Source organism: Pan paniscus, chromosome 5 (assembly GCF_029289425.2).
Source record: "Pan paniscus chromosome 5, NHGRI_mPanPan1-v2.0_pri, whole genome shotgun sequence".
Taxonomy (NCBI): Eukaryota; Metazoa; Chordata; class Mammalia; order Primates; family Hominidae; genus Pan; species Pan paniscus.
The window spans coordinates 178,018,489-178,040,270 of record NC_073254.2 but is presented as its reverse complement, the minus strand read 5'-3'; the positions used below and the strand labels follow the sequence as shown (position 1 = coordinate 178,040,270).

Here is a 21,782-nt window from a genome sequence, read left to right as displayed (position 1 = left end):
TCCTTTCCCCAAGCACTGCTACCTCTTCCCTTCCCCACAAAGGTAACCAGTAATCTCTCTCTTATGGTTTTCATTTCTTTGCTTTTCTGCTACGGTTTGAATGTGTTCCCTCCAAAATTCATGTTTTGAAACTTAATAGCCAATGTGATAATATTAAGAGGTGGGGCCTTTAAGAAGTGATTAGGTCATGAGGGCTTCTCCCCTTGTGAATGAGATTAGCATCCTGATAAAAGGGCTTGATGGAGGGGGTTTGTCCCTTTTTGCTCTTCCACCTTCCACCATGTGGGGACTCAGCATTTCTCCCCTTTGGAGGATGCAGCCTTCACCAGACAGCAAATGCTGGTGCCTTGATCTTCGACTTCCAGCCTCCGTAACTGTGAGAAATAAATTTCTGTTGTATATAAATTATCCAGTCTCAGGTATTTTGTTACAGCAGCACAAATGGACTCAGACACTTTGTTTAGAGTTTTACCACCTAAGCATGCATGCTACCCTGTCCTGCTAGTTTTTCAAGCTAGCAAAGAGCCCTATAAATGCGTTCTTTGGTGCCTGGCTTCTTTTGCTCAATCTTGCTTAGGAACTACAGTCAAGATCTTGTGTAGAACTACAGTTCATTCATTTCATTGCTGTATAATATTCTACTTTATGAGTAATCCCCAATTTATTTATCTATTCTACTACTGGTAGCCACCCTTATCAAGTTATGAATGAAGCTGTTATGTAGATGTCTCCTGGTGTCTGTGTGCCTGCATTTCTATTCAGTACATATCCAGGAGTGGAAATGCCAGGTCATATGAGAGGGTTCAACTTCAGTAAATGCCAAACTTTTCCAAATTGGTCTTACCATTTTCCCCCAACACGTTATGAATCCCAGCAGCATCTCACCTCACCAAGATGACACTTGGTATGGTCAGTTTTAGCCATTCTGGCACGTGTGTAGTGGCATCTTATTGTGGTTTTAATGGGTATTTATTGATTGCTAATGAGATTAGGTACTTTTCTACACATCTGCTGTCGATTCAGATACCTTATTTTATGAAGTACATGATCACATCTCCTATTTTTCCACTGGGCTTACTGATGTTTTCCTATATTCTAAAATCTAGCCCTTCATTGCTTATATATGTTGCAAGTATCTTCTACTCAGTAGCTTGTTTTTCGCTTGTCATGGCTGAAAAAAGAAGTTCTAATGTAGTCTAATTTATCCACATCTTCCTGCATAGTCCTTTTCATGTCATATTTCAGGAATTCTTCCCTGCTCTCTAGGATAGGAGGCTGTTCCACGTTACCTTCTGTAAGCATTACTATGTTGCTTTTCACATTTAAATCTGCGAGCCACATGGAATTCATTTTCAAGAAGACCATATACAATGAAAACTTTCAAACATATACAAAAGAAGAAAAGTATAATAAACCCCCCAGGTTCAGCTTCGATAATTACCAACACTTTGCCAATCTTTTAAAAAATATCATTAGTTTAGTAAAAGAGATACGGAAGTCATTTACATGATGAAGGCTTTCGGAACTGTGGTGGCATGTGATGCCATTTCAGTAGGGATTTACTTCGGCTTACACACTTTCCAAGAATGGCACCACCTCTAAATAAGAAATGACCTTTGTCTAGAACTAGTTTGCTGCCTCCATATTCTGGGAAAACTTTAACTTTCACTGAGCTAACTGGTTAAATCTTTCCACCCCCACCTTTAAGGTCTGATCCAATAGCTACTACTGTTGCTTGCAATACTTTTGAGATTTTTCTGGAAGTATGACGACTCCTTTGGCTATAGTTTTGGGTGCTTTCCTTTCAACCAAAACTCAGAGTGAAAGAAACTTTCCAAGTGCCTGTCTGCTGTGACTCCACAGGAGACCCACAGCTCCACCTTCAGCACATGTGGCCAAGGGAAAAGCCGCCCAGGCACCACTGCTCCCCGGGAGGTGCCAATCTTATTTCATAGGTATTCTCCTCCATTTTACCTCTGGGATTTTTTTTTTCTTACTTTAAAGCTAATTTGAAATATAATACATACATATATATATTTATATATATTTGAGACAGAGTTTTGCTCTGTTGCCCAGGCTGGAGTGCAGTGGCATGATCTTGGCTCACTGCAACCTTTACCCCCGGGTTCCAACGATTCTCCTGCTTCAGCCTCCCAAGCAGCTGGGATTACAGGTGTGTGCCACCACACCTGGTGAATTTTTGTATTTTTAGTAGAGACAGGGTTTCGCCATATTGGCCTGGCTGATCTCGAACTCTTGACCTCAAGTGATCCGCCACACCCAGCCTGGGACATGTTTTAAAAACATAACAATATCAATAACAACCCTAATAAAATCAACTGCAGATTGTAGTGAGGTAGCGAGCACATTTCATTTCCCTGCATTTTGCCATCCAACTGACCCAGCACCAATTACTGAAAAGACTATCCTTTGCCTACTATGCCCAGTGCCATCTTTGTCATAGATCAAGTGTCTACTCTGCTCTACTGGATGGTTTGTCTAGCCTTATGCCAATGCCATGCTTTTAAACTTTTTTAGCTTCACAATGAGTTCTGATATGCAATAAAGTCCTCCTCCTATTTCATTATTTTCTAAGAGCATCCTGGCTATGCTTGGCATTTTGATTTTCTACATATGACATCTTTATTGTTTCCAGTCCATGAGATGCAGTATTAGAAAATTTATTTAGGTCTTCTATTATTTTTCTCAATAATGTTTCATAGTTTTCTATGTAGATCTTTTGTACATTTTCTTGTATTTATTCCTGGATATTTGATACTTTTGATGTTACTGTAAATGACAGGTTTTTTTTTTTTTTTAGATTTTCAATTTCTGTTTTTGCTGATAAATATGCAATGTCTTGTATCCAGCTACCTTACTAACCACTTATTTCTAATAATGTCTCTGCAGATTCTTTGGGGGTTTCTGTGTCTACCATTTATTTACATGAGCTGCTACTTACCACAGAATCATAGTTTCTATGTAGTTCTACAGTGTCATTTAGCAAGTGAGGAAATTCTGGCCCAAAGGGATTAAATACCTTCACTAAGACCACAGAGGCAGCTAGAAGTGGCACTAAGACCAGAACTCAAGGGCCCTGACTCCAAGTTCTTTCTTTTTTCTCTTATACCACTTTTATGACACGTTGATCCCTCTTTGAAGGTGGCATTTAAAAAAACCAACACAACTGATGTCTAGGATTTATTAACTCCACCATGCAGAAAACATGACCTTCAGAAATGCTTTCTAAATCAAATCCTTGGAAAATCTATCAAATAAGCTCTTGTTAAAGTCTTGTGGGAACCAGGAGGGCAACAAACTTGGAGGTGGTTCCCTGTAGTTTCTGTAACTACAAAGTAACCCAAATATTTACTGAATTCAAAGAACTTAGTTTCACTACTACATAGCTACATGACACACAGTGTGACTGAGTACCCTATCTCACCATAAACATATACAAATTCCTAAGACATGGTGAGGAGACCTGTGATATACACAAATTAACAAAGACATGGTGAGGAGACCTGTGATATACACAAATTCACAAAGACATGGTGAAGCATCTCCATGTTGTCTAATTCCCAATCTGGTGACATATAACATATCACATGAGCTGGTCAATTCTAGAAATAGTCAATAACTGAAAATAAGGCCCAAATATGTATGTTAAGTGTATGCATACACCTGTAAACATACACCGATAAAGCCCTAATATTTAAGACTTACTATGTGTTCACTTCAACAAGTGAAAATTACTACAAAGAAGTTTAGCAAGTAAACCTCTTGAAGTTCCAAGAGGGTATATGATATTCCATTATTTCATTAAAGACAAAAATAGCTTCATAATTTATTTCCCAGGCTGATAATGTATTTAGCATCTGCTGTGGCTTCTGGGCCAACTCCTGCTTTTATTCTTTAGGGTGCTAAGAGATGCAGTATTTGTTGAGAGAAATTGTGGAGGAAACATCTTTAGAGAATAAAATGATACAATAAGGAGTACAGTAAATGCTTACTGAGAGAGAAAACTATTTCCAAAGCAGACACTTTTGAGACATCAGGCAGCCAACGTTTCCTTGATTTTAATGAAGAACAGATGACCACTGGCAGACTAACTGGCCACAGGGGCAGGCAGAGAGAGAGGCCAGCACTGACTCTGGACTCACCATTACAGTGATGAAAATGGCCTGGCTCTGAGAAGAGGGGCTCATGTCTGCCTCTCCCTTTCCTGCCATCATGCTATTACATTGTAAGGGCAACGTGATCGGGAAAATCAGTCACTCCACTCCCCTCACTTCATGCTGATAATACCTTCAGAGTTTGGGGCCTATCCTCCTATTTTTAAAAACATCTAGGGAAAAACTGCTGACCCTATTACATCCCTCACCCTGCCCCTGCCCATCTTGAGCCAACCCACTCCCAGTGTAGGGGGAAGCCCTTCTGGCAGGCAGTTCTTCACACATCATGACAAATTTCCTATGGTGGGGATTTAGGTTTCTGTCCCCTCACTGTCACTGGAGGAAGTGAGAAATAACTAACCAACATAATTTTAACTCCTTTCAGAAATAAGTTTGGTGTGAATGAGACAACTCTCAATATTCTCTGATGCCATATTAACACAATGTCCTACCTTCTCATCTCGGAAATTTAGGAACTGCTGGAAAACTTCACTTTCTGAGATTACTGGATGGCGACACATCCTGGTCATCCAGGCCTGAAGTCTCTCCATGCGCATTTTGATGAATTCCTCTTCAAAGCGGCCTGCAAGCGACACACCAAGAATGACATACAACTTTGTCTAAAATGAATGACTGTTACCATACTGTAACTGAAAAACCATTTCTATGTCTACTGGCTATTGGGTAGAAAGCTATTTAGCAAAAGGTAAACCATAGCGATTTTTAACTAATCTAAAAAACAAGCAACACAATGAATGCTCAAAGGCCCACAGGTAAGATGCAACAGACTTCAGTTTTTAAGAACATAATTCCAATTTAACATATTCACATATTGTGACAAGAATAATGACAACCTCAAAGTGCTACTTTCTTCAAGTATCCTTAAAGTACTAAAAAAAAATTAAATCTTATCTCAACATGAAAACCTGTCTCTTTCCTATAAGCTAACAGTTTCTGTGTGGCCACATGAAGTCCTATAAGCAAGAAAGGAGTGATGAGTGGAATTTAATGTCATTCTTACAAACGACATGGTATTTCCATATTATCAAAATGTGTCCAAATGCAATATAAATTACATCTATACAAGTTTAAATTTAGCATTATGAAGAGTAACCCAAGGCTATAGCTTTTTTCCTCCAGGTATTTTAAATTACTTAAACTGAAATACCAAAGGAATTTTTCCACTAATGCAATAATAGAAGTTGCTATTCTGGAACTTGTGACTCTACTAAAACAGTTTAATGAGTGGTCCTTTCTGTTTTAAAAGTAGAAAGTCAGCTTGACAAGAATAGCATAACAAACATCAAGTGAACACTAAGAATGTTTATAAACCTACAAACAAAAACTACTATTAGTTGAAAGCCTTCTAGTGGTAGAAGTTCCAGCTATGGCCTGGAGAGATCAGCTAACCCTACCCCTCAAAAGCAACTCTAAAGCTAGACAACAGTAATAAAAACAACCAAATGAGTGCTCTAGAAATCAACAAAAGGCGAATGGCCACCTGAGAAGTGTTTATGCTTGAAGAACTGAGCTTCAGGCGACGATGGTGGAAATCTGTGGTGTTGGGAGGCTGCTCCTGTCTCCCCCGCATCTGCTGCCTGTGTGCCACCCACCCCACGTGTTCGACATGGTGGTACCACTAGGGTGGACAGGCTGTGAAGATGGGCAGCTGCAGCTTCTCCGTGAGGGTAGAAGGCTCGCTTGGAGTGATGGGAGATGCCATGTTCAATGGTGGTGTCAGTGGCAGTGACAATCTCAGAGACAGATGAACAGGAAGGGACAACAGCCCTGATAGCCAAGGTCGAACCATGCATATTCCAGGCTGAGGCTGTATGCATACACATTGGAGACCAGAGAGGGTCCAAGCCAGGCACACAATCCTGGTCAACTCTGAGGCTGTACATACAAGTAAAGGAGACACAAAAGGGTCTGGTAGAAAGTAAAAGCCAGGGCAACTTAAAAATGACCTGAGCTTTGAATGAGTTACATCGAGTTACAGTTACATTGACAGAGGACAGGAGCCCTAACTTACTGGCCTGAGGTGGTTGGGTACAACCTCTGTCAGTCAATCAAAGGCTTACTACCAATCCACAGACACAGGAGCAAACTCTAGGAAGACAAATATAAAACAAACAAACAAACAAACAAACAAACAAACAGCAATAACTGAACTTCCAGGAAGACAGACTTCAGAGATTTAATCTTAGGCAAGTTACTTAACAAATAAAAAGCAGAAACAACAACCTTCAGAGAGGTAAACTCAGAATCTGGAGTTGCTAAAATATATTCTCAAAAATGTCCAGTTTTCAACAAAAAATTAAGAGATATGCAAAGAAATAGCAAGATATGAACCATACTGAGAAAAAAACAAACAGTCAATAGACACTATCTCTGAGTGTCCGCAGATGTTGAATTTGGCAGAAAAAAACAATGTGGCAGATAAAGCAGATTCTATAAGGATTTTCAAAGAACTAAAGGAAGCCTAAAAAATTAAAGAAAAATATGACAGAGAATCAACACACGGAGTTTCAAAAAGGAGAGAGAAGTTACCAAAAAAGAATCACATGGAAATTCTGGAGTTGAAAGTATAGTAATTGAAATAAAAAATTCACTGCAGATAAGGCTCAACGGAAGATTTAAGGTAGCAGAAGAAAAAAAACACCCAGTGAATTTGAAGATAGATCAACAGAAGTTAACTAACATGAAGAACACAGAGAAAAAAAACTAAACGTAAAATATTAGAATACATCAAGCACACCAAACACTTGTAATGAGAATCCCAGAGGAAGAAGAGAGAGTGAGACAAAAAATATCTGAATGACTGATCATGCATAGTAGAGTGGGCACGTGAGATAAACAGCATTAACAGCTGACTTGCTGTCTGACACAATGGAGCCAGATCGGTACGACTATCCTCTAAAAATAAAGACATACCCAGATAAATAATGAGATAATTCACTGATAACAGACCTGCATTATAAGAAGTATTAAAGGAAGTCCTTCAGGCTAAAAAGAAATTACTAAAGATGGTGACTTGAATCTGCAGAGACAAATAAGCAGCACCGGAAATATAAGGATTAATGTAAAAGATTCTATAGATATATTTTTTTCTAATTTGTTTCCTTAGTGTCTTTAAAAGACAAAAGACTGTAGAAAGCAGTAATTACCACAATGTATTGTTGGATTCATAACATACAGATGTAATATATATAAAAATAATGGCATAAATGAGGGAAGGGAATAAAGCTATATAGGAGAAAAATTTCTTTATTTTACTGGAATTAATATTAATCTAAAGTGCACTGTGATGTTAAAAAAGATGCATATTATATCCCTTAGGGCAACCACTATGAAAATAACTTTAAAAATTTAGCTTAAACAATGAGAGGAATTAAAACAATACACTGTAAAATATTTAACACAAAGAAAAGGCAGTAAAGGAGGAAAAAGAAGCAAACACAGAAAACAAATAACAAAATGGCAAATGTGAATCTAACCATGTCAATAATTATATTAAATACAAATGGCCTAAAAACCCCAATCAAAAGCAGAGATTGTCAGACTTGATAAAAAAGTAAGATCCAACTATCTTGCCTATAAGAGAAACAGCTTGATTTCAAAGGCACACATATACTGAAAGTAAACGGATGGGAAAAGATATACCATACAAACAGTAACCATAACAGAAATGGAGTGGCTATATTAATATTAGACAAGTACACTTTAACACAGGAAATCTTACTAGAGACAATGGGGGACACCTCATGATATAAGAGGTCACTACATCAGGAAGATATTAGAATTACAAACTGTATGTCTACCTAACAAGAGAGACTCAAAATACATAAAACAAAGTGACAGAATTAAAAGGAGAGATTGTCCACCAATCATAATGTTAAATTTCAATACCCGATACTCAATAATTGATAGAACTAGAAAGAAAATTGGCAAGGATATAGAAACCTGAATAACACTATCAACCCAGCCTAACTGACATGAATGAAACACTCCACCCGGCTGCTACAGACACATATTCTTTTGAAGCACACATGGAATATTCCCTATGACAGACCATATGCTAGGCCATAAAATAAGTCTCAATAAATGTAAGAGGACTAAAAATCATGCAAAGTATGTTCTCTGAACATAATAAAACTGGAGGTCAAAAGAAAAAAATTCAGGAAATGGCCAGATAGTTGGAAATTAAACACAGAGTTGGTTCTCTGTATCCACGGTCTCTGCATCCATGGATTCAACCAACCTCAGATTGCAAATATTTGAGGGAAAAAAATTTTTTCTGTAATGAATATGTATGGACTTTTTTCCTTGTTATTATTCTCAAAACAATACAGTATAACAATGATTTACATAGCATTTACATTGTATTAGGTATTATAATTAATCTAGAGATGATTTAAAATATACGGGAGAATGTGCATAGGTTATATGCAAATACTATACCATTTTATATCAGGGACTTGAGCATCCATGGATTTTGGTATCTGTGGGAGGTTCTGGAACCAATTCCCATAGATACTGAGATATAGGTATATTTCTAAATAACCCATGGATCAAATAAGAACTTATGAGAAAAATTAGAAAATGTTTTGACCTGAATGAACATGAAAACTCAATAAGGTAGACTTTATAGAATGCAGCAAAAGCATGCTTAGAGGAAAGTTTTTAGCATTTAATGCCTGTGATAGCGGAAATATCTCAAAACAATAATCTAAGTTTCTATATTTAAGAAACTAGAAAAAGAATAAATCAAACCCAAACCAAGCGATAGAAATGATAAAAGAGCAGAAACAATACAATAGAAAAGAGAAAAATAAAAATACATAAAACCAAAGAAAAAAAGAGAGGTGACAATGATCAAAATCAGAAATGAAGGAGTAGACCTAACATCTTTAAAGGTACAAAGAAATACTATGAGCAACTCTAAAACTATACCTAACAACTTATATGAAATAAATTAACTCCCTTAAAGACCCAAGCTACCAAAGCTCAGCCTGAATAGTCCTATAGCTATGAAGGAAATTAAATTCATAGTTAAAGCCTCCCCACAAAGAACACTCCAGGTCCAGATGATTTCAGTGGTGAGTTCTATCAAACACTTATAGAACAGTGTCAATTCTATATAATCTCTTCCAGAATATAAAAAAGGAGGGAATAGTTCCAAACTCATCCTATGAGACTAGCATTGCCCTGATACTAAAACCAAAGAAATTACAAGAAAACTATAGACCAATAACCATCGTGAACCAAATCCTCAACCAGATATTATTAGCAAATTTAATCCAGCAATATATAAGAATAATCTATCACCATCAAGTGAGGTTTATTCCAGGCATGTAAGGCTGGTTCAGCAGTGGAAAGTTGATCAATGTGATTTGCTTTATTAATAGCAGAAGAAAAGCCATACAGTCACTCGATGGGTACACAAAATACATGGGACAAAATCCAACATCTATTCATGAACAAAAACTTTCAACAACCTAGAAATAGAAGAGAAATTCCTTAACTTGATAAAAGCACATCTAACAAAAAACCTACAGCTAACATCATACTTAATGGTGAAAGACTGAATGCTTTGTCCCTAAGATCAGGAATAAGCCAAAGATGATTCCTCTCACTATTTCTACTCAAGAGCATACAGGAAGTCCTAGCAAGTGCAATAAGGCAGAAACAGAAGTAGAAGGCCCATGGATTGGAAAAGATGAAATAAAACTCTCTATTCCAAGCTGACATGATTGTCTACATTAAAAAAGAAAAGAGGGCCGGGCGCGGTGGCTCACGCCTGTAATCCCAGCACTTTGGGAGGCCGAGGCGGGTGAATCATGAGGTCAGGAGATCGAGACCATCCTGGCTAACACAGTGAAACCCCATCTCTACTAAAAATATAAAAAATTAGCAGGGCGTGGTGGCGGGTGCCTGTAGTCCCAGCTACTCGGGAGGCTGAGGCAGGAGAATGGTGTGAACCCAGGAGGCGGAGCTTGCAGTAAGCCGAGATAGCGCCACTGCACTCCAGCCTGGGCAACAGAGCGAGACTCCATCTCAAACAAAAAAAACAAAAAAAAAGTAAAGAGAAAAAAACCAAAGAATCCATACCCACAAAAAAGCTCCTGGAACTATTGAGTGAGTTTAGCAAGGCCACAGATAAAAGGTGACTATACAAAAATCAATCGATCTCTATATGCAATACATAACTAGAAAATGGAAATTTAAAAAACAAACAGTACCATTTACAATGCAACTCTCCAATGAAATTCTTATATATAAATCTTTTTTTTTTTTTTTTTTTTTTTTTTTTGACAGAGTCTAACTCTGTCGCCCAGACTGGAGTGCAGTGGTGCAATCTTGGCTCACGGCAACCTCCGCCTCCCGGATTCAAGTGACTCTCCTGCCTCAGCCTCCTGAGTAGCTGGGACTACAGGTGTGTGCCACCACGCCTGGCTAATTTTTGTGTATTTTTTTTTTTTTTTAGTAGAGATGGGGTTTCGCCATGTTGGCCAGGTTGGTTTCAAACTCCTGACCTCAGGTGATCCACCCACCTCGGCCTACCAAATTGCTGAGATTACAGGCATGAGCCACCGTGCCTGGCCTGAAATTCTTAAACATAAATCTAACAAAATAAATGCAGAATCTGTATGTTGAAGACTACAAAACCCTAATGAAAATCAAATATGATATATTTTTATACATGGATTAAAAGATGAGATATCAAGATGTGAAAATTGATCTACAGAATCAATGCGGTTTCAATACAAATTCCAGCATGATTATAAATATCTACAAACTGACATTTAAATTTACTAGGAAAGGCAAAAGAAAAAGAATAGCCAAAACAATTTTGTAAAGGAACCAAGTTGGAGGATTCATGCTACCTGATTTAAAGACTTACCATAAAGCTACACAAGTCAAGACAGTGTAGGACTGGCGAAAAGGATGGACACGTAAATCAATGGAGCAGAATAGAATCCAGAAATAAACCAACAAATACAATCAACTGATTTTTTTTCTCTTACAAACATGTTTCTAATAAATGGAAAACAGATCTGTCTTTCCAAAAGATGGTGTGAGACCCACTGGATATCCCGATGTGAAAAAAAAATGCACTACTTCTACCACACTGCACACCTTATACAAAAATAACCTCAAAATGCATCAAAGATCTAAATGAAAAGCCTAAAACCTTTAGAAGAAAATGTTGTGAACTGCTCTTAGCCATGACACCTCAAGCACAGTCCATGAAAGAAAAAACTGATATAGTGAACTTCATTAAAATTAAAAGCCTTTGTTATGCAAAAGACACTGTTAAGAAAGTAACAAGGCTAGTGTGGTAGCTCATGCCTCTAATCCCAACACTTTGGGAGGCCGAAGTGGGCGGACCGCTTGAGCTCAGGACTTCGAGACCAGCCTAGGCAACAGGGTGAAACCCTGTCTCTACCAAAAATACAAAAAATTAACAAGAAGTGTTGATGACAGCCTGTAGTCCCAGCTACTCAGGAGGCTGAGGCTGGAAGACTGCTTGAGCCCGGGAGGTCAAGGTTGTAGTGAGCTGAGATGGTGCCACTGCACTCCAGCCTGGGCGATGACAGTGAGACCCTGTCTCCAAAAAAAAAAGAAAAAGAAAATGACAAGCCAAGCCACAGCTGTGACAAGTTATTTGCAAATCACTTACCTAACAAAGAACTTGTTTCTAGAAAATACATATATATATTTAAAAAATCTCAGGATTCAACAATAAGAAAACAGACTGATAAAAAATGAGCACAAGAGCTGAACAGACGCTTCAGCACCAAAGATCTACAGATGGGAAATAAGCACATGAAGAGATGCTCAACCCCACTCGCCATCAGGAAATGCAAATCAAAACCATGCTGAGATACCACTGCATACCTATCGGACTGGTTAAAATGAGGAAAAACTGACACTATCAAGTGCAGGTAGGGATGTGGAACTACTACTGATACTCTCATATATTGCTGGTGAGGATTCCAAAATGGTATAGCCTCTCTGAAAAACAGTTGGGCAATTTCTTAAACATTAAATATATACTTGCCAACTGACCCAGTCATTTTACTCTTATTTACCCAAAAGGAATGAAAACTTACGTTCATACAAAAACCTGTATGCAAATGTTATGGCAGCTTTATTCATAATTGCCAAAAGCTGGAAACCCAAATGTCCTTCAATGAGTGAATGGATAAACAAGCTATGGTATATCTAAATACTGGAATACTATTGGCCACGAAAAGAACAAACTATTGACACAACAAAATGAATGAACTGCAAATGTGTTATGCTAAATGAAAGCAGTCAGACTCGAAAGACTATACACTGCATGCTTCCATTTATAATGACATTCTAGAAAACGCAGAATTATGAACACAAAGAGCACATCAGCTGTTGCCATGGTTAGGACTAGGGGGATGGGCAGCATGAGGGAACCTGGGGAGGTGACGGAGCGGTTCTGTATCACGAAATGTAGTGGTGGTTGCAAGACTGCAGTGGTAGCTGTCAAAACTCAGAACTGTACACCAAAAAGAGTGAATTTACTGTACCTAAGTTTAAAAATAAAATTTAAAAAATGAAACCTGAACTTTCCTTTAGAAATTATGAGTATAAGCCAGGCAATGGTGGCGTGCACCTATAATCCCAGCTACTTGGGAGGCTGAGGTGGGAGGATCACTTGAATCCAGGAGGTCAAGGCTGCAGTGAGCTATGATTGTGCCACTGCACTCCAGGCTGGGTGGCAGAGTGAGACCGTCTCCAAAAATAAATAAATAAATAAATAAATAAAATATAGATAGATAGTATTATGCACCTACATATCAAAAAACTTTTATTACCTAAAAAGTGGACTTGAACAGAACAATGAGTCTAGACACCATCATTGTACTAAAGCATTGCAAACTTTGCATTTACTAGCAGTAGATTAAGCAGAAACAAAGCCTTGTGCCTTGGAAAAAAGACAATTCACCTCCTGGCCGGAAAGCCAGTCTGGACCTGGGATACGATGAACTCCCCATTATAGCCAGGTGAGTTGTACCCAGAGTTCATTATCCTATCATTGGTTGAAATTTAGTGATCCTTATTTTATTCAAAAATTATTCTTGTGAAAATTTTTCTGACATAGCTGGTTTATCTCTAAGCTTATGACTTCAGATGTTATTTTATGCTTGGTAGAATTTTCAGACCAAGTTGCAAATAATTAGAAAAAAAGAGGAACTTTTATTTCCCTGTTTTCCATGAACCTTACTAAGGTTTTCACTAAGTATATGAATATATCAGTTTGGTACCAGGAATAAAACTATATTCATTCAATATTATTTCCATAAAAAACAAAAATCTCTAAACAAATAAAGAAATGTTAACTGTACATTTTTTCATGAATTGTCGAGTCCACAGGAATGTCATAGCATCACCTACTAAGCATTCCTTTTTCTTTTCTCCCGTAGTTGAGTGAGAGGGGAGTTCTTACATAATAATGATCTGTGGGCATCCCAGGCAGGAGGCACACAAGTGAGGGGGAAATAGAGCCCTTCTGTGCTGTTCGGCTTCCTTGGCTCATATCCCAGTTAGTGAATCAAAGCTCAACTTTCTTCACACCGAGGGGCTGCTGCTTTCTTGCTTTTCTATGACATTCTCCTCCCTGGCTACATGCCGAACTTATTTTTTTTTAAACAAATCTTAGTATGGAAAGAGAACCGTGACTCTCTGAAGCTTTAAAAGAGCACTGAATTATCCGATTCAGAATAAACAATGTATTAAAATCTAAAAGATATGAGAATTTCTTACAAGCCTGAAATAGGCCATTAACCCATGGATTTAAACACTGTGGAGCACACACTGTGCTAACCAAGTTGATAAAGGAGAGCACAAAATTCAAGGAAATAGACTATAATTTTATATGGCAGAACTGAAGTTTTCATGGAAAGAAATCTGTATTTTTAAAGAGAAAACTGTGATTGAAAGCAAGAAGGATGACAAAAAGGAGGTACAGGGAGTGTCTGAACTGGGTTGAGGTACAGGGAGTGTCTGAACTGGGTTAGAAGCAGGGGTTCGGTCAGTGCCTCTGGGCAGAAGGCAGCAGCAGCCCACGGCCGTCTGGCTGTCACTCCACCGCCCCAGCACCACAAGGGACCACTCAAGTGTCACCCAGGGGACTGGGGGGATGTGTTTATCTACCCAGTAGTGCAGCCCCATTTTCAATTTTGCTATGACAATTTGAAATTTTTGAAATGTGTTCCAAAAAAATCAAAATCAAAACTTCTTTTAAAACAAAAGTTTCCATCTCCACAAAACACTTCAGGGAAAAATAAACATAAAACAAAGTAAAATATAAAGTAATGTTTTAAGGAGAATAATTTACTCATTGTATGAATACTAATTCTAGGGAAAGATTAGTCAGTCCACATCTTAACAGAAACAGAGTAAGCTGTGGGATTAGATTCGAATTCCTTTTTCAGCAATAGAGAGGGGAACCTGTTTAATGTCTGTGGATTTCCGTTTCCTCATCTATAAAGTGAAGATGAAAATGACTATCTGTGAGGACAGATGAGAGGCACTCGGGAACTGTCCAGGAACACGTGGGACAAACTCCACGGCAGTGCTGACATGCTTCCATCTGGCACTGCCACCTGGCTGTGAAGAGTCGCAGGCCCTCCCTGAACTGTTTATCTCGACTCTTGCGAGTGCAGTGAGAATTCCACCGCCTCTCGTCTTCCCTGACCTTTGGGGAAAGAACCCTTCCTTCAGCCCTCCATGTTTCTTCTCCCTAGGTTCAGGTGAGCATCTCAGTGTCTCTTTCACATCTCTTACAGGCCTCTCTGGCTCTGACCTTTGAAGACCTCCTCTCACAATCCACTCCTATTTTCACTAGTTCATGTATGTGAACATTTTCTAGCAATATACTAAAACTCTGTCTAACCTTTAAGTCTGTTTCTTCACAACATTTATTTATTTATTTATTTATTTGAGACAGAGTCTCGCTCTGTCGCCTGGGCTGGAGTGCGGTGGCGCAATCTCGGCTCACCGCAACCTCTGCCTCCCGGGTTCATGCCATTCTCCTGCCTCAGCCTCCCTAGGAGCTGAGACTACAGGTGCACACCACCACACCCGGCTAATTTTTTAGTAGAGACAGGGTTTCACCATGTTAGCCTGGATGGTCTCGATCTCCTGACCTCGTGATTTGCCCGCCTTGGCCTCCCAAAGTGCTGGGATGCCACCGCACCTGGCACACAACCTTTATTTTAACACACACATGCTGAGTCCCTCGGTGCCTACATAGAGTAGCAGAGTCTACCCTAGGCTGGAGATTAAAAACAAAAACAATTCCCTGACATAAAAACAAACCCTTTCTACCTGCATACTTACAAGGTGCTCCAGTAACACCATGGGTTACTTACCAAAAGATTCTTGGGGCTGGGGGAGGGGAGGGAATGTGGCACTTAAAAAACAAGAGAAGGGAGAGGGTAATTATCAAAATAAATAGAAAATGGCACTTTTAAAAAGCAAGAAAAGGGAGAGGGTAATAATCAAAATAAGCAGAAAACCTGGCAGCTTCTTCCTTCATTAACACTTAGCAGTTCTGTGGCTTCTCTGTCCAGTGCTCACTCATCTAATGAAATAATGCAGCTCATCTGCATAACCTGTTTGCATCATGTGGGTCATACGTTTTTATTTCCATTTTAGGCTATTTGAATTATTTCTATTTTTTCAGGTGTCATTTTTCACATATTTTAAATGTACACATTTCTTTTGTAGAAAGGGTACAGCAATGAAGACAATGACTGCTGGAATTTCAGACACATACCAAAACCTGTGATTTGCACATTAAACGTTCTTGTTAGACGTTTAGGCAACTTCCAGATAGATGTACAACATGCGATGGTTCTCTCTTCATAGCTGTATTTAATTACTGTTTCCAACTCCTGCATCCTGCTGCTCTACAGGATGGAAAATGCCATCACTGACTTACAGGAGGATAATCTGACTGGAGTCTTTCTATTTGTCATCCTGGGTTTAGCATTACACACACTCACCTGTGACTTGTTTGTCTGGAAGAGAAGGGATTGGAATGGCTGACCCAAACTTAACCAGGAGACGCTCATATAACCAGTCAAAGTGCTTATACCTGTGGTTTACAGATCGATTAGTGTTCTACAAAATAAGGGAAAGAGAAAAGGTTACCAATGCCAACTCTAGAAAATGAAGAAAAAAGCAAGCTGCAATCAGTGATCCAAACATGATTCTGCTTTTGATAACGTGGATACTTACAGTAGGTGTTAGCTGATATTCGATGTAGCTCTTTAGACCATACATTTTGGAGCCTTTCCTGGGATCTGCTACCACACAGTCAAATGTAGAGGTAGGATAAACCCACATTGGGCCATAATCTCCAACCTATGCCAATGTTCCAGAAAGAAGTAATTTTGTTACATGGAAAAATAATAAATACAATTGATGTGAATCAGCAAGTAATTCTTTTCAGAATGAGAAGTCCTTTGGAGGGTCATTCTTGTTCCTCTTTGAAAGGTACATAAATGGTTCAATGGTTTCTGTTCCTGTTAGATATTATGTTTAAAGAACACACCTGTGGGAAACCCTTCTGCTCCCATGTGGGTAGCTCAGCCCATGGAGAGGAGACACCAGCTTCCCTCTCCCAAGGACAGTGCTGGTTACAAGACAATGTTTCTTTCTAGTCTAGCTGTCTCAAGCTACACGTGATGAAGGACTAGTTTTTAAAAATTTCGAATCTATCACAGACTAATAGTTTGGTGAAATATAACATTACACATTTTGATTTTTCAACAATACCAAATTGTCCTCAAGTTTTCCAAATATTCTCATGTACTGTACCTATCTCATGGTGGATCAGGAACAAGCAGTTTTCAGATGGGCAACTGGTCTGTGGACCATACTTTGAGTAGCATTGTTCTGGCTCATAGAAGCGATTAATCGGATTGGCCAGAGCCTGATAGCCATTGTTTTGCTACTAGTGGCAAGGTGCGGGGAGGGGGAGGTACTACGTCTTAAAAGCAAGAACCAGGCTAGCTGTTTTCTTCCGTGGACTGCTATGTGCCTAAGCACAGTGGGCTGGCTCACTTCCAACCCCCAGGTATCACGTCCACCTGGGCAAGGCTTGCCTGAAGAGGATAGGCCTCCATTCTTTTCTCACTGGCCTTCTCTTCTATCTGTGACTAGGGCAAAAGTTCACCAATTCAGGCGAGGCTTACACTAGCTCACTGGGGTTTTAGTTGTGGTGGGAGGTGAGGAAGGGAAACCAGCTAAATTCTATGTGGGGGTGTAGAGACCTCGTGTGTAAGTTTTGAGCCTGAGGATCATTTCTTCTAGGCACTGCTAGGTGACAATAGGTCTGCTGTCCCAAACCTGGTTTTTTCATCTTATTTAAAACAGCATCCAAGGCCATGGGGGCAGCTGCAGAGGAATCTGGATGCTGGAGCTCATGTACAGGCTTCTAGAATCACTCCCTGAGTCACCAATAGTCTCAAGTTGGTTCTGCCTCATTCATTTCATAAACTTTGATCACAATGACAGATTCTAGAGATTCAGACTGCAGGACAGTAGCTCTTATCAAAACACATTTCAGAGCAATAGAAGTCTTTATTATACTGAGAATGTTATCTTCTTGGCTTGAAAATGAAAAATAATTGAGTTATAATCCAAGAAGAGAATGAAAAAACAAACAATGGACTGTAAAAGGACCACTATTCAGGAAGCAGATTCACTCAGAGATTCATTCAGAGATTCAAGGAGAATGAAATAATTTATGGAACAGGTTTTATTCTTGCAGACTTGAAAAAGTACCGTAAGAAAGTAAAAAGAAAATGAGAAAAATCACACAGATTGCGCTGAAGGAAGAGAGATTTGTTTCGGCTGAGACCTCAGAGAGGCAAGGCCAGACAGACATAAAAAGGAAAAAAAGGTATACCCAGTCCTAATTTTTTTTTTTAAGAGGAAGATGGGAAAAGCGGATTGGGATATTAAAGTTCAGAGGCTGTTAGGTCAGGAAGGTGACCTACTCCAAGAATAAGAGTAGTTTAAAAAGAGACTAAAATCTCTGAGAACAATTACTATAACGCCCTCAGGGAGAGCCCAGATCCAAGAAACTAGCTGAAAGCTGCAGAGGAGATGACTTTCGGGACCTCCCTCAGTGAGTGGGCCGAGAGCAGCAACTGTGCTTGGCTAGGGCCCAATTTCACGGGGCTCTGTTTCATGAGTGGGCAAGGTTACTGCACTTTTAGAGCAAAGAATTAGTCTCTGCTTTCTCTGGGCCTCCTGAAGACGCGGTGGCTTTCCTCAGCTTCTTCCATGTATAGATGCCCACACAGGCAGACCTGCCTACTGGGTGCATGGGTCCAATTCTACTTAAAACTTGCCGGTCAATGAAAGGCTGGAACCCTTAGCTCTGTACCACCACTGCACGCCTGGGACAAAGTCCCCTTTAAGAATCTGAGGCAGGCCGGGCGCAGTGGCTCATACCTGTAATCCCAGCACTTTGGGAGGCCAATGCGGGCGGATCACAAGGTCAGGAGTTCAAGACCAGCCTGGCCAATATGGTGAAACCCCGTCTCTACTAAAAAATACAAAAAAAATTAGCCGGGCATGGTGGTGCATGCCTGTAATCCCAGCTACTCGGGAGGCTGAGGCAGGAGAATTGCTTGAACCCGGGAGGCAGAGGTTGCAGTGAGCCAAGATCACACCACTGCACTCCAGCCTGGGTGACAGAGTGAGACTCTGTCTTAAAAACAAACAAACAAACAAACAAAAAAACAAAACTGAGACAGAGCTGTGCGCTCTTGATTTTGAGGAGTTTTAAATGTCATGAAAAGAATAATGGTACATGTTCAATTTTTACTAAGTCCAGAGAAAACAGGAAAACAAAAATCTCTAATATAACTACTCAGAAGTTAATTATCCCAAATTTGCTTTGAGGGAAAAAGCATAAAAAGGGCTCTTGGTAACAGCTCTTCAGCTTGGAGGCTTCCAGGATTTGGAGTTTTTCAAACATGCAGGCACAAGTAACTAGAGAATCTAATACTATTCCTGCAATTTTATCAAGTCTCCAAAGATTACAGAATAAGACCAGATGTTTCCTCATCCTTGATTGAGTCCAGGATGAGAACACTCAAGGCTTCAGGTTCCCAATCTAATTGTTACAGGGTTAAGTCAATAGGAGCAGAAGATAGCTACAGTTCTCTTTTCCAGAATTTCATTTGGGAATCTACAACTAAATATCACCTAGGCAGAAAATCTACCACCAATCAAAATGTGGAATGAAACCGAAGGGCTTGTGTCACGTTATGCAATAACCAAGTAATTCTAAGACAGATACTCTCAATGATGTCCTTAACTCCCAGCTTCCATTTGGTAGCTCCTTATCTCAATTTGACAGCTGGTTTACTGGAAAAAACACTATTACCAAAAACACTATTACCCATATATCTGAAAGGGTACCTTATTCTGATAACATACACGTACTTTACAAGGGAAGAAACATAAATATTTGAATTGAGTTCATCAGTTAAACATATAGGGCTGGCAGAAAAACAGTATGTAAAATACACTTCAAGACACTTTAGAAAAAAATGATCAAAATAGTATGTTTGTCCAATACTAAAAGTCTGAAAGATAAAGAATAAACAATATAATGACAGGCATTAATTTGTGTTAATTATCTTCAGTACTCCTACAACACTAACATATATTATCAGTTATGTGGGGCATTAAATATATTTAAAAATACTTTCCAAAAGATGAATAACTCGCTTAGCTTTAAAGTATGGTATAAGAAAGAGCTTAATCAGAAAGAAAGCAAACAAAAATAAACAAACTTACAATGATGGGAATTTTCTCTTTGGGTTTTGCTAGTTGTTTGGCCAACAAATACTGTTCCGTGCCAGGTTTTGCAAATCCAGGAAATCTAATCATGAATATAAATGTTCATCAGTCTTAAGTCTTTCCTTGTAAGAATTTTACAACTCTCGTCTACATTTACTTACCAGTTTTAACCTTGTCCTGTCTTTCGGGTGCACTAGAACTGGAAACTGTGGTAAATGAAACCTAATGTAATCAGATTGTTCAATGGCCAATTAGGCATTTAATTAAGCTTGATCTGGTAAACAGAACAGTTTGACTCCCGAAGGTGTGATGTTTATGGGCACTCTATTTGCTTGACTGTGTCTGAAACATTTGGTCACCCCAGAGTGAAGGGCAGACCTGAAAAAACGCCCCCCTAGTTCCCTGGGGCAGTGAGTAGTGAGCACGCCAATCTGAGTTGGCCACAGGGGGCAATAGCCACGTGCTGGCATTTCTACATCCAAATTAAAGTTGCCTTTCAACAGGCTCACTCCAGAGGCCACAACTGTCCCAAAGGGGCTGTCCTGCTCATCAGCATATGTGCTTGTTTCTTTTGGAATTGCCTTCAGAAGCAGTTCATGACAGTGGAAAACAAGTCTCTTTAGTAGAGACCCAAAGTGTAATCAATAAATTTGGCTATGGGGAGGGGGTGAGGCGGGAGGTCACTTAAGACCCAAAAACTTAAATAAACTTGACTACTTCCAGAAATCACATCTATATCCAAAGGACATTTCTGAAATTGGAGGACAGCTAGAACATAGCCATCCAAAGGGCTACTGAAAAAGACAAGATTAATTTGGGTTTTAGAATTTTTCTTTTAGTAAACAGAAGAAAAGGAAGCAAAATATCTACAATGGGAAAAGGAATCTTATTTCTACGAAGTTCCAGTCGCATTGCTTCTACTTTCATTCATGTGCCAAGCCAAAGGCCAGTGTGATGCTCTCAGGGGCCCGTGTCTTCTTTTCCTGCATTCTCGACTGACTTCCCTTGAGTCTCCTTTCTCTAGACATTCCTTTAAAACACAGCTTATACAAGAGACCAGATGTGTCCTGCAGCTGGATGGCGTGGGGTTTGAATTCTGACTCCAACACTTAGGTAGCCTTAGGGGCTGAAATCTCCTTGTGGAAGAATGAGACCAGAATGACCTACCTTCTAAGGTGATAAGGGAATTAAAGATTTATGTAAAGAGCCTAGTATGTACTCAGTACATTTCAGTCATTGGCGACTAAGTCATCCTCTCTTTGGAAGTACTCCCTGCAGCCGCAGGTAGAGTCTTCCTAGGCATTTTGAGCATGTTTTGTGATTTTATTCATCACACCTGACTGCCGCTATCCATTTACCTATTACAGCAGCCAGAGGGACTTAGAGGAAGCATTTGTGTTTTCAGGACCTGGAGGAGTTTTGGGAGCATACTGAATGCTTAATGAATTAGGCTAACCTGCAACACTTATTTATTAATTATTTTATTTTATTTATTTTTTTGAGACAGAGTCTCACTCTGTCACCAGGCTGGAGTACAGTGGCGCGATCTCGGCTCACTGTAACCTCCACCTCCTGGTTCAAGCGATTATCCTGCCTCAGTCTCCCAAGTAGCTGGGACTACAGGCGCGCTTCTGTGGGGATTATATATCATGACAACTCCTTGACCAGCTTGTAAGCATTTCACTTTTTGGGCACTGTTATGGACCACAGAAAAATTTGAGGACAGCAATGTATTAA

The 21,782-nt window shown here is 39.4% G+C and overlaps 1 protein-coding gene across 6 annotated transcripts in view; it reads right to left on the bottom strand.

Annotated features, from left to right (window-relative positions):
• SNX9 (sorting nexin 9) overlaps window positions 1–21,782 on the bottom strand; it is a 218,391-nt gene that overhangs the window by 18,266 nt on the left and 178,343 nt on the right. For all 6 annotated transcript variants that reach the window (XM_063605047.1, XM_063605045.1, XM_034963143.3 and 3 more), the window contains 4 exons: window positions 20,043–20,127; window positions 16,461–16,586; window positions 16,226–16,343; window positions 4,628–4,758 (listed from right to left, as the gene is read on the bottom strand). In XM_063605047.1, coding sequence (XP_063461117.1) covers window positions 4,628–4,758; window positions 16,226–16,343; window positions 16,461–16,586; window positions 20,043–20,127 — 460 coding nt within the window. The remainder of the gene's footprint in view (window positions 1–4,627; window positions 4,759–16,225; window positions 16,344–16,460; window positions 16,587–20,042; window positions 20,128–21,782) is intronic.